At 31.9% G+C, this 13,897-nt stretch overlaps 1 protein-coding gene across 1 annotated transcript; it reads left to right on the forward strand.

Annotated features, from left to right (window-relative positions):
* The first annotated feature begins 5,089 nt into the window (after positions 1 to 5,089).
* Positions 5,090 to 9,063, forward strand: LOC149568280 (endonuclease 4-like). Its single transcript, XM_089817538.1, has 9 exons — positions 5,090 to 5,206; positions 6,009 to 6,183; positions 6,847 to 6,948; positions 7,513 to 7,568; positions 7,668 to 7,751; positions 8,017 to 8,109; positions 8,460 to 8,527; positions 8,804 to 8,877; positions 8,969 to 9,063. The coding sequence occupies exons 1-9, from the start codon at positions 5,090 to 5,092 to the stop codon at positions 9,061 to 9,063; spliced, it is 864 nt and encodes a 287-aa protein (XP_089673664.1).
* The last annotated feature ends 4,834 nt before the right edge of the window (positions 9,064 to 13,897 follow it).

Raw genomic sequence — 13,897 nt, forward strand, 5'->3', positions numbered from 1 at the left:
TTGTAAAGAGTTGTGGAGTTTTTCAAGTTGCAAAAGGGGTGAGTCAAAATACTTGTTTGTATACACCTATTACTATTGTTGAGAAACCTTGGACTAACATCAGTATGGATTTTGTTCTTGGATTACCTAAGACAATGAAGGGGTATGATTCCATATTTGTTGTAGTGGACAAATTTTCTAAGATGGCTCATTTCATACCATGTAAGAAGACATCAGATTTTGAGCATGTTGTTGAACTTTTCTTTAAAGAGGTTGTGAGATTGCATGGATTACCAAGCAATATTATTTTAGATAGCAACAGTAAGTTTGTTGGTTACTTTTGGAAGACTTTGTGTAAGAAGATGGGTACTGAGTTGAAGTTTAGTTCTACATTCCATCCACAAATAGATGGACAGACAGAGGTTGTGAATAGAAGCTTGGGTAATTTGCTGAGATGTTTAGTTGGGAATAAGCCAAGTAATTGGGAGATGGAATTCGCACAAGTTGAATTTGCATATAACAATTCTGTGAATAGGAGTATAGGGAAGACACCTTTTGAGATTGTTACTGGAATGTATCCTAGAGGTATATCAGATTTGAGAGATATTGCTGGTGAAGAAAAGAGAAGTGCTGTAGGAGAAGAGTTTGCTGATTTTATGGAGTCTTTGCGTAAGGAAGTGAAGTTGAGGTTGGAAAAAAGTAATCAGAAGTATAAGAAGAATGCTGATTAGTCTAGAAAACATCATGTTTTTGAAGTTGGTGATGAGGTAATGGTTCATTTGAAGAAAGGAAGATTTCCTGTTGGAACATACAGTAAGCTGAAGATGAAGAAATTTGGCCCTTGTAAGATCTTGAAGAAGTTTGATAGTGGTAATGCATATGAAGTTGAGTTACCTAATGACATGGATATATTTTCTATATTCAATGTTGTTGATTTATACAAGTATAATGAGTTAGATGATGAAATGGTTGTACCTGATGATTATCCCAAGAAGTAGTTTGAAGAAGTTGAACAAATTTTGGATCAGAGAGCTGACAAGAGTACAAGAGGAAAATATTATTGAGTATTTAGTGAAGTGGAAGAATAGACCAATTGAAGATGCCACATGGATTTCTCAATTTGAGTTGGATTCAGCTTGGGTTGTGACACTTGCATGATTTAGGAGAATCATTTTCTCCAACCCTAGGTGTCTGATGCAGAAGCATCCTAGGTTTCCTTGTAATCCTGCACTTTTGGTTCTTTCTACCTGTTGGTGCTGAGTTCTTAGTGGATGCCAAGCATTCAATTGATGCCGAGTCATCCCTTTGATTGCTGAGTTCCTATGGTTTTCGAGTGAACTCTTTGGATACCAAGTCATTCTTAGTTGCTATTAAGTTCCTTTAGTTGCCGAGTAAATTCCTTTGGATGCCAAGTGAATCCTTTGATTGCCAAGTTCCTTTGGTTATTGAGTGATTTTCCTTGGTTTTCGAGTGAACTCTTTGGATGCCAAGTCATTCTTAGTTGCTATTAAGTTCCTTTAGTTGCCGAGTAAATTCCTTTGGATGCCAAGTGAATCCTTTGGTTGCCAAGTTCATAGTTTTTGCTGAGTGATTCCTTTGGATGTCGAGCTCGTGTGGGTGTCGAGTGCTAGTTTTTGAGAAGTCTTCATTTGCTAAGTTATCTGTGTCTGGTTCCAGTTTGGGCTGACTTGGCTCATATTTAATTTTAGTAGGTAGTTAATATTTGTTTGAGCCGACTTGTGGCTCTCTAGAATCTTCTATAAGCCATTTTGGCAAGTATTTAAAGAGGTCTAGGTTTGAGTTTAGGAGAGGGATAGTTAGAGAAAGAGAAGTCAGTTAGGGGGAACTAAAAGGATCGAATAAAGGATGTGAACTTGAAGTTGGTTGTCTGGATTTGAATCTATTTGAAATTGGTTGTAACCTAGAAGGCCTTACAGCTAGGCATGTATGCTGGATATTTGATGAATCAATAAAGATATCCTTTTTTCTCTCTCCTTGGTGTTGTTCCTTGTGTTTGCTTTCATTGTGTTAACTCTTGCAGGGTGGTTTGGATAGTTGGGTGAGACTTTGGCCTCAGGTATTCATCTCCTTGCCTACGTCATGTGGAGTCATCTTTGTAGTGTGAAATGAGGCCATAGGATTAGTGCTAGTGCCAACAACACTCTGACTTTGAGTTTTAAACAATGTCAAGACATAGTAATTTATTAATCATTCATGTACATATGCGATGTCATCAAAATAGTTTAAAATATAATTATTTATATTTACATCTGTATTAATTCCAAATGTGGTATTGAGGAAGTCATCTTTCATCATCCCATTATCATCATCCTCTCTACTAGAAGTGCCAAAAGTGCATAGAGTTCCACATGACATGCACATGTGATCAATAGTCTAATGAGGCTTTGAGTACAATCTCTAACAGTGCCTAGTGTGTCACCCTATATGTGCTCCTTCATAATAGAAGGAACAATAACATGTTCCCCTTGCGACTTGCCAATAGGTTCCCTAACAACATTAGGGTCACAAAGTGCCCCTAGACTATCAAATGATGATCCCCCACCTCTTCCCTGAGAACAAAAGAATATAAAAATAATTGGGGATCTCCCCAAGGACAAACTTACAATACAATTTCATCAATAAATACTTTGGAACCTCAAGATTGTTAGAAAGAGAGGTATCAAACACCATCCACCATCTATCCCAAAATTTGTTTTTAATACCTTCATGAATGCACCAATGGATGGGGGACCTTTTAGCCATAGTTCTTAATGTGTTTTGTTCTCCTAGCTTTTTAAACAAAGCACATATGTCATCTCTAGTAATCTGCTTACTTTTTACAACTTCATATGACAATTTATCAGCATAATATCTTTTTTATCTTCTCTTTTATTATGCCATAGATTCAATTCACCACTAACATATGCTACTTGACCTATAATGGTCTCATAGATTGTGCCAATTGTGCCCTACTAGGATTATTTTGAAGTGAAATCTTTATCTTCCTAATAATTGTTTCAAACTCTATTTTCCCTCTTCCAATTTCATTCAACAAGTTTTCTTGGGTCCCTCAAGGAGGCCTTTCGGTTGGTGGAGGTTGTGGAAGTGGTTATTCTTCATTTTGAGGGTTTTTGGGTTGATTTAGTAGACGGTTTGGTGCTGGATTATTCATGGGATGATTAGTGGGTGGATTTTCTACATTACCTGACAATTAAAGAATACTATTTTTAAAAACTAAACAAAACCAAATGAAAATTCATAAAAACTATTAAAAAACACAAATTTAACAAAAATAAAAGTTAAAATTCATACCGCTTCGATCGATTTTGGATTTCTAACAATGTGAAGCCATTTTTTATGCACATTGGAGTTGAAAACTACTATGAACACTATATTCGCACTCATTGGAAAATAAGAAAATGCCAAAGTCACTGGAGAGAAAAAAGAGAGAAATGAGACATGCCTTAGGTTTTTTTGTACAACATTTTCAACCATGTCATCTCGCCATCTTATTCATTGATTTTTTTAATAGCGTGATCACACTATAGTGTAATTGTGCTACCATTTTAATTTCATGAGCCATAGGATTGTCCCACCCAAACCATAACATGATCGCACTATAGGGCAATCACGCTATTTCCTAGACTATAAAAAGAAAAAATGTGGCATCTTTTTGGTACCACAACTTTGTGCACTTACCTTAATAAAAATGTCTCCCTCAAAGAAAGATAGTTTCCCATACAAAATCTATAGCTTTGTTCTAGCATCAAATACATCCGATTCGAAATAATAGTTTGAGTGATTGTAAATACTCACCTTCCCTTCAATGGGTTTCCATCACCAATCCATGATTTGAACATTTGATCTACCATACGTGGACACCACTTTGCAAAAGGCTCTGTCTCCCAATTTGTCAACTATTTTTCTAGAATAATTATTGAAATTGACATGTTCTTGAAATTAATTCCCCCCTGGTTGGGTGAAGGCTTATCCTTGTAGATAGATTATTTCCTCATCCACCTTCTATTAGTCCAATAATAATTTTTCTAATGGCATCTCAAAATTATTTTGGCATCTATTGGGAATGTCCTCTTCGTGTGTTTGTGTTTTTCATATTGCTAAATGGTATTGCATTTGCTCCAATGACCACTATAGGCATTGACCTTGGTTTTCTCTCCATCCTCACTCGATAATCATTGTCCACATCATTTATTTGCACAAGACATTTCAGATTTCCTCAAGGGTGTCCTCCATTCCTACACTACCCACCTCTCATCCTCTCTTAATTATTCTATAAATTTTAATGATAATACAAATAATTTTTATTTGTATTTTTAAATTAATGTCTAATAAACTTTCTAATGTGTGTTGTGAGGTTGGCATGACATGTGGTTTGGCTCCACATAAAATACTTTTGAGCTAGTGATATGAACCAATGATGCTACAAATGGGGGACTAGAGGCTACATCCTTGCACTTCAATTGTTCGAACTTGTGAGATCAACAACCCAATGAAAGTAAAAGGCCTATGAGCATTGTGACTTAATATAGGTTTGCTCCCAATTTACCCAAAAAGTGTCTAAACCACGAAAATCAGAAAATCAAGAGAACTATTTTTAAAAAAACCAGATAAAAGACATTAATAAAAAAGAAATAATTAAAAACCTTTTTTAAATACATATTTTTTTCTAATTAATAATATTAAATATATTTTTTTATTACTCTTAAAACCAAAATAGAAACGTTAATATACAAGTGAAATTAATTTTCCGGTCTTACATGCTTCTTCTGGATTCTAAATTATTAATTTCAAACTGCACATTGTACACCTTAAATAGAAAATGCCTTGAGCATAACTCCAATTCTTAGAATATGCTTTTATACCTGTCTCTACTAAGAATTTCAATTTTGTTTTCCAAATTCGGTTGAAACTGCCTCTTACGAAATATCTGGTGTATCTTCCCGTCTTGCAATACAACAGACATTTTCCTTTTTTGGTGTGTAATGTGACTTACTCTGCACTTTATATGCTGCACTCCACATTTCCCAGCTGATAAAAAATATAGCAGATCACCATTTTTCTGTTTCCTGACGGAGAAAATTGTAATACAATGGAGAGGTTAAAGTGTTTTGTAATGTTATGTGTATTGATTTACATGGCTTCAACTCTTCCTGCTGCGCTCTCTTGGGGAGTAGAAGGCCATACAGCCGTCTGCAGAGTTGCCGAGGTGAATGTTTTTTTTTTCATGTTTTTGATTAAGTAAAATAGGTTTTAATGGTGTCTGAAATCTAATAGTAAACAAAAGAAACTGACATTAAGTCTCGAACACGAAGCAAAACAACAAGAAACATTAGGCCATAAAAGACAATGAGAACTTAATATAAATTAATAAGCATGAGATTCAAATAGAGTGCATGGTATGATGGTACATTTTCTTTCAATTTTTATTTATTTGTTTTATTTAAACTTTATATTTGATATATCATTTTCAATGTTATAAAGATAATAAAATAAAATGCCTTACATCGTGAGGAGTATTTATGACGAGTAGCTATTCAGCACACTAAATAGTAAAATATAAGGAAAATTTGAAAAAAGTGGCTTGTTTCTTATAGTAATATATGTATTTTAGTTTGTTGTTTAGAGGTTGATTTGTTTTTGAGAAATTATCATTAGAAGAAAGAATCCAGTATGAAGTATGTTTGTTGATAAAACAATTTATAATTTGAAATGTATTTGTTATTTTAAAAGGCGATCAATGATGAGATGACACATTGGCTGCACGGTCTGACTGTCAAATAAACTGCTGCAAAAAAAATACAAATAGTTTGAAATTTCCACTCAAACTATACATAGAAAATAATAAGAATTCAACCAACTACATTATTCATTTAAACTTTTTTATTATATTATTTACTTTTAATCTCTATATAATATATATTATTATTTATTTAAAATTAATAATGTTTCCTCTTTTCTAAAGGTGTTCTTTTTAAATCTTCATACTGTGTGATAACATGTATATGTAGGGGCTTCTAAATAGAGAAGCAGCAGATGCAGTGGATGAACTGCTTCCAGAGTATGCAAAAGGCAATCTTTCTTCCCTCTGTTTATGGGCAGATAAGGTTAAGTTCAAATACCCCTGGAGCCGCCAATTGCACTACATTAATACACCTGATTTCAACTGTAAATATGACTATTCTAGTAAGTGCTCTTTTTATCCAACCAAACGGGGATACTTTCTCTATCAAATTTTATTTAGATATAAGACTCTTTTTATTTTAAGTGCGTATATTTTTATTTTTTTATCATAGTAATTTAAATTATTGAAAAGAGGAAATCTCCAACTGATTTATAGCTAGAAAGAAGATTATGAATGATCAAGTATAGTGTAATACGTATATTGAAAAACATTTAAAATTGAAATCCAAAGTTATTATTGTCATATGTTTATTTTATTCATTACAGAATTTTTAATTCTATTTTAACTATTAAGCTATTATGTTATTTGCATTTATCATAATTTTTTTTTTTTCAATTAGGAAAAGTAAGAAAAAATGAACTATTTTGTTTATGATAATTGATATTTGATTTCAATTAATTTTTCATTATACTCTGTCTTTCATCATTATTAAACAAATGAACTGTATTATTAAAAAATTTTAACACCTTTAAATTTAACTCATAAACAATTTGATCAAGATAAAGTGAAATAGAAAAGAGAACTCCATAAGCACCTTGTAATTTCACTACATCATGATAAATGAGTAAATATACTGAACTATTGAGTAGGAAATCCTTTATGAAATTTTAATGTGGATGAAAATTAATACCTTCAGTTGAATGCCTATGTTTGTTGTGGTACAGGGGACTGTCATGATGACGAGGGAGTAGAAGACAGGTGTGTGGCAGGAGCCATCAATAATTACACTTCTCAGCTTACAACATTTGGCACCTCTAACGTGGAATGTATGTTTCTTCCATACAAATTATTTTGAATTGTTAGATGCTGTTTTACATTCTACGTTTAGTTCTTGGAAGATGACAGGAATTGACTTTTTTATATCTAGATTTGAAATTTTTTGCTTCTGTTTCAAAATTGGCAAAATGGAATTAGCATATCCAACTTCTAATTTTTGCCTCAAAACCAGGTTTTCTAACTTCCAACTAGCAAGTAGGAATTGAAAATCAAAACCTGGTTATGTTTTTTAAGGAGTGTAAAAACAATAGATTAGACTACTTTTTGAAATTTGCCTGAACTCCAAGCTTACGCATTAAAATGTGTCTTCACATGCATCTTCTGAGTGAAACAAACGGTTCAAGTAAAATCCCAAAAATCAGAATGAAGATTTGCAAAACTTTGATTTGGCTAAACCAAGGTTTGTAGAAATCCTAGTTTTAAAAGTTCCACGAACCAAACGAACCCTCTTCATAACCATGTTAAAAAAAATCAGCTTCTAATCAAATAGACATCTTTTTGTAGTAAACATCTAGTTTGGAAACTTATACATATCCCTCAATGTTTTTTATCAGATAATTTGACAGAGTCATTACTTTTTCTGGCTCATCTCATGGCAGACATTCATCAGGTCTTGTTCTGCTCATCCATTCTCTTTTAATAATTCGGTGATATTTGTATGAAAATTGCTTATGAATTCATAGAAAAACTGAAACTACTAATTTTGCAGCCTCTGCATGTTGGATTTACTGGAGATGAAGGAGGAAACACAATAATGGTTCGCTGGTTTAAGCGAAAGGAGAATTTGCATCATGTAAGTATACAACCCAGTTAGAATATCTATGTGATTATGTTGAAATTTAGAAGGAAAAAATAAATTTAAGGATGCTCAGAAGAAAAATAAAACATATGCAACTAGTTTATTTTCATTTGGAAATATTGGTTTTAAGTTAGTGTATATAAAGGTCAGTTTTGTATTTGGATTGACTTAATTCTTTTCATGAAGGAAAAAGATAGCTATTTAACATTGGCAATTTTTAATTAACGTATACCTTTTTGGCTTATGTCATTGTTAACAGGTGTGGGATAGTTCAATAGTTGAGACAGCACAAAAAGACTTTTATGACTCTGACTTTAGTCTACTGGTAGATGGGCTTCAGACAAACCTAACTGTATGTAAATCTCCTGCCATCTCCTCTTTTTCTTCTATTTTTTATAAAATAAACTAACCAGAAGCATTTTTTTGTTCCTTCCTGAGATTCATTATTTTTTATTGAAGATTTTTTTCATGTTAAATGATGTTCCTTCTGGTGAGAGGTATTCAATCATATCTATTTATTCAAACTATTGTATTGAATTCCCTATCTCTGATTGTCTGATGGGCTAATTCTTGATCATGTCATCAAGAAATTTCTTGTACTCAATCAAATCAATAAAAAGAAATTTATGTGTTAACAGTTTATTATTTATCAAAACATTCTTAGTGTTTACTACAAATGATCTTTTTGTTCGTTTACAACAGGATATTTGGTCAGATGAAGTACCTAAATGGGAAAAATGCAGCGGAAACAAAGTTCCTTGCCCAAATGTGTAAGACTGAAAGTTACTTAATTAGACATGTAGCCCTTTAGTAGAGGAGTTCTTTATTGAAACTTAGCGGAACGGCTTAAACATCACACTAAGACTTCATTTCTAGACTAAAAATGTGGAATGGCTTAAACATCACACTGAGACTTCATTTCTAGACTAAAAATGTGAAATCGTCAAAATTAACTTATTTTTTCAAACTTAATTTCTTCCTTAGTGTATTATGCAAACTTAACCGATGAAATTTTAGTTATAAATAATGCATGATTGTGACATTAGGTATGCATCTGAAAGTATTGGTTTAGCTTGCAAATGGGCATACAGAAATGCTACTGCTGGCACCACTTTAGAAGGTAATTTCATCTATTATTGTATTATATATATCAATTCAAATGTTTGGTGTGTTTGAGGCAATGGATTGAGTTGAAAATTTTGAATTTGCAGATGATTATTTCCTCTCTCGACTGCCTATTGTTGAGGAGCAAATTGCAAGAGGAGGTGTGAGGCTGGCCGCAACACTTAACCGCCTTTTTTCTTGAATATGGGTCGTAGACAACTAACAATCATATGGAAAATTACAACATTGTTGAGTTGAATTTCAAATTGTGATATCTAATATTTTAGGAATAAATAAATGTTGGCAAGTGCCTAGATCAATATTTTCAAATAAATATATTTAAAATATCTATTATGAATTATGAATAAATTATTTATTATTTTCATTTTTCACTATTTAAATTGGAGCAACTGATATTGATCTCATAAGAAAAATGCTTGAAACATAGAATAATGATATTTTTTGTTATAACTTTTGTTCAAAAAACATTAGATTCTTAGTCTAAGAATATTCAACATTTGCATCTCTTGAATGCAATAATGTTTGTTTTAATATATGTCAAATTTTATACAATATTAACATTTTCCCATTCTATTATGTCTTAAATTCATCATTCTCTTTAACTAAATATTTAATTTATTTGTATCACTATTTTAAAAGTCAATTTATCTTCTTTTTCCAAATAGTCAAAAAGATTAAACAACATTATGTAGCCTTCAACATTTGTGAATATTTTTATTATTTTTAAGTTAAATTTTCGAAAAAAAAAAACATATATTGTTAAAAATTCTATTCATGATACCTTTATCAAATTTGATTAAAAATAAATTACAATGATTTATTGTCTAAACTATTTATTGGAAACTAACCACTAATTAAATATTTTAATATTATAGGCCATTAAGATGATTTTGTTATAAATGGTAACAACAAGTCTTTTAAGATTTACATTATATAATAAAAAATGTTGATTATAAAAATATAAATATGCATTATTAAAACAAAAAACTTGAAAATTAAGAGAACTCTTCCATTAGGTAGAACTCCATCAAACTATTTTTGACTCTTATAAAAGTCATTGCACTTTTGATCTATATATCGCTCTTGGACATATTAGTTCTCATTGCATCACATCACTTTTAGTATTGTTCTGTCAACCTTGTTCTAATGTTCATTTTTATCGCTTCATGTCAAACAATGCATTCAGGCTCATCTATCTCTCTACACTTCAGTCAATCAGGTTCAGAGTAAGATCTCTTATTAGTTTGACATCATTGTTCTTTGATTCAATGCTCTCTCTCTCTCTCTCTCTCTCTCTCTCTCTCTCTCTCTCTCTCTCTCTCTCTCTCTCAAACACTAATCCAAAGAGGAGAAAATATAATCACTCAAAAATAGTCTAGTAAACTACCAGCCTAATTTTCTAACATTTTTAATTTATGAGCTAGACCACATTATTTACTTAATCAATTTTACATAATTTATTAATCAATAATCTTGATCAAATCATCATTTTGTCATTTAATCTATTTTATCCTATGGACTGATTATTACATTATAAGTTTTATTTAATTGGAAGAATATTATCTCTTTTAATAAAATTAAAAAAAAAAAAAAAACATTTATATCATGTGTGCATACAAAAAAGGAATCTTATAATTTAAAAAGAAAAAGAAAATAGTTTTTGTCTACACATTAAATGCACACTTTGTAAGGTGAGGGGGGTCTCTTTTTCCTCTTAATCTCCTCCACTCATTCTTTTTCCTTTTAAACATAGTTTTTGATTTTTCATCTTAAGAATCTTGAGCTCAAAGTCAAAATAAGGGAAAATCTCTACTGTTGTTTGTGTCTCTTAGTCTCTAACCCTCAAAATCTCTTTGAAAGAAGGATCTTTCCTCACTCTCTCATAATCTTAGAATTTCATGCTATTGCTATGCTATTGCTTTGATTCTGTATTTCTTGAGCACTCACTTGCCCTCTCACATTCTTGCATCTTAGTTTAGTTTTTCCTTTCATTGCATTACCTTAGCTCACATAGTTAAATTAGGAAGATTGTAGTCTTGATCATGTTAATTGATCTTAATTTCTTTGTACTTGCATCATTATTTAACCTTAATCTTGCACACTCATTCTTAGCTAGCTTGCATTTCATAATCATTTGAATTTATTGGATATTTGCATTCTCATTGCTTTCTATATTTGAATCTTCCATTCTATGGTGCACCTTGCAAGGGTCTCTATCATTGGACTCATTTGAGAGCCACCATCATACCATTTAGATTTTTTGCCCGTCATACATAGGCAACTATAAGCCACCTTTTGAGTTTCCTAATTAGTGGGATCACTCAAGAATAATAGTTTATAGAATTGTTTCTACTTTTGAGCATACATTTTTGGCACCCACTGTAAAGCTACAATAAATTTTCTAGCTTTATTTTGCATTGTTAAATCATATTTTATTATTGCAAGTTTTTTATTTTGGATTTTCTAGGCTGAAATATCACACATTGCTTCTCTATACTAGGTGTAATTTCTTTGTGTTATAGACAATATTTACCAATTTTTATTTTATTGCCTGCCTGTTTTGTGAAGTATCACCTGTAGTGTAATAAAGTATCATATTGGTTTAGTATCTCTATTGTCTAGGCTTGAAATATCTCCTATCTTCTGGAGGTATATTGTATGATATTCTAGTTAACTGTAGTCTATCATACAAATTTGTTACTTTTCATATTCCAAGTTTGATAGCTTAATTTTCTTTTATCTAACTTCCATTTTGGATTTTATGATCTTTTACTACATCTAGCAAGTGGTTTTTAATTTGGATTTCATGTTTTGTGTCCTAACTTGTGGTTTTATAGGATTCACTTGTCAAAGGATTACATTGCTACACTATTACAACTTATAGTTTTGTAGGTTGCCTTGGAGATTCAAATAAATATTGTGTTTTTTCTTTAGCTTTCATTTCATTTCCAAGGAACTTAATAACTCATGAGTAAAGGTTCATATGTTTGGTAAGGAAGTATACTCTTGTCTTTCTAAGACAATAAAAAACCTTGACCCATTTATGTGGATCAAGAAAGTGAGTAGAGAGGTCACTTTGTAGGGGCCTTAATTAACCCTTATTTGGTGTGTTTGGGAGACGTATTTGGAGTAGAATATTATGTTCTTTTTCAATTTGAGGTAAATCATAAATCTTGACCTTCTTGTGTTATCCATGTTGTGTATAACTCTTTGTGAGATGCTTGACCTTTAGAGAGCCCACCATTGAGGGAAAAGTCTCATGAGAATGACCCAAGTGGGAATAAGTAAACCTAGCTACTTCAATCAACTATAGTCATAAAGGCCTTTGAAAAGAATATAGCCTTAGAGGGACAAAATGTCTTTATTCATCTAGTGAGGATGTTGATGGGATTGCAACCATGGGGGCCTTGCTAGGTAGGTATGTATGATGTGTTTGGGGTCCTTGGGGCCTTAAACTTTCTTGAAAGACCAACACATTTTAAGTACTCTCATGGCTACAAGGCCCTAGTTTAGTATCAGATACAAGAGGGGATATTATTAATGGATTCCTTACTAAGAAGCTAAGATTAAAGGCCACCCTATTTTAGCCACTCATAATATTTGTATAGAATTGACCCAAGTGGGTTACTGAGGTCACCCAAAGATTTGAATCACAATGTGTATCTCTTTAGATGTGTTAATATCACTCCATGAAAAAGAAAATACCTATTGTGGTAAATCACATTGTGTGAGGTAAGGGGGCATAAAGTTGTGGTAAAAGGTTTTGAGTAGAACTCATATCTTTTAGGTAGAACTTTCTTTGTGTTTCTTCAATTTTTATTAAGACATCTGGAAATTTGTTAAACATACACATGACTATAGTTTTAGGGATTTCATTTTGGGTCCTTGCAAGTTTTTGTATCATGCAATGTTAATTTGTCCTTTCTTGATTTTTTGAAGACTACCATATGTGTCACATTTTGCTTGATAAATATCACTTTTTTGCACAATAATTTTCTACTTTAATTGAGCCCAAACACTGTTAAAATGATCAACATTGTCAAACTTGTGAAAAAAATAACTAAACTATGGCTTTTTGGGTCAAAAACTTGTTCTTTCACATTTTTAGATTTCTCAGTTGCTTGTTGTCCTATGAAATACTATATGACAATTTAGACTATCAACTTTTAGCTCTGTAAAATGTTTCTTAGCTTCTAGAAATTTATTGTTTAGTCATATACCAAATGTCATCTCTGGATGAAACATTATTTGACTTTAGGGGAAATATCACTTGGATATCCTTATGTTTCTTGGTTTACTGTGGTTCATTTCCTAAATTCTATTTCTAAATATCTTACCTTGAAACTTGTTGTTAGTTGATTAGGGAAGCTTATACTTGACTTTTCTAATCTTCTAAGTTGAAATTAGTGGGTTACAGGTTGTCTTTATCTGAAAAGATCACTTGGGTTCCTTGGCTACACATTTTATTAGTAGAATTGTTCACTTGTCCATGTCTCATTTTATCATCTCTTTGCTTTCTTTGGCTTTAGCTCTTTGCTTTCTTCATAAGTGTCATAGATAAGGGAAAATTGAGCTCACATCTTGGGCACCTTGTGACAAGTTATCTTTGCTAGTTTTTACTTTCTTTTTCACATTTTTCTGATCTAGTTTGGACATCAATTTGTCTTAAGAAATCCTATAATCTCTATATACTATCTTTCATGTCGATGATAGCTAGGTATAAAATTCATCAAGGAAAGAAAATTCAAATTAGCTTTGATGAGTTACCAGTGAAAACTAGGCATCAATACTACCAAGGAAAGGAACCTCAAATTATCTTTGACAAATCATCTAAGAAAAAATTGGAAACTTGGTTTGATCCTTTTGGTAGAACCTTTGAGGCACCACTTAACTCATATAGGTCTGAAAACAATCTCTCTAAATCACTATGGCTAGGGAAGAACATGACAAGCATTTGAATGACCTTTTCATGTGCAATGAAAGACTTAGAAGTATAGACTTATAAAACTAAGGTT

The sequence above is a fragment of the Cupressus sempervirens genome, chromosome 3 (genome assembly GCF_028749045.1).
Source record: "Cupressus sempervirens isolate cs-2001-9-10 chromosome 3, ASM2874904v1, whole genome shotgun sequence".
Lineage (NCBI taxonomy): Eukaryota > Viridiplantae > Streptophyta > Pinopsida > Cupressales > Cupressaceae > Cupressus > Cupressus sempervirens.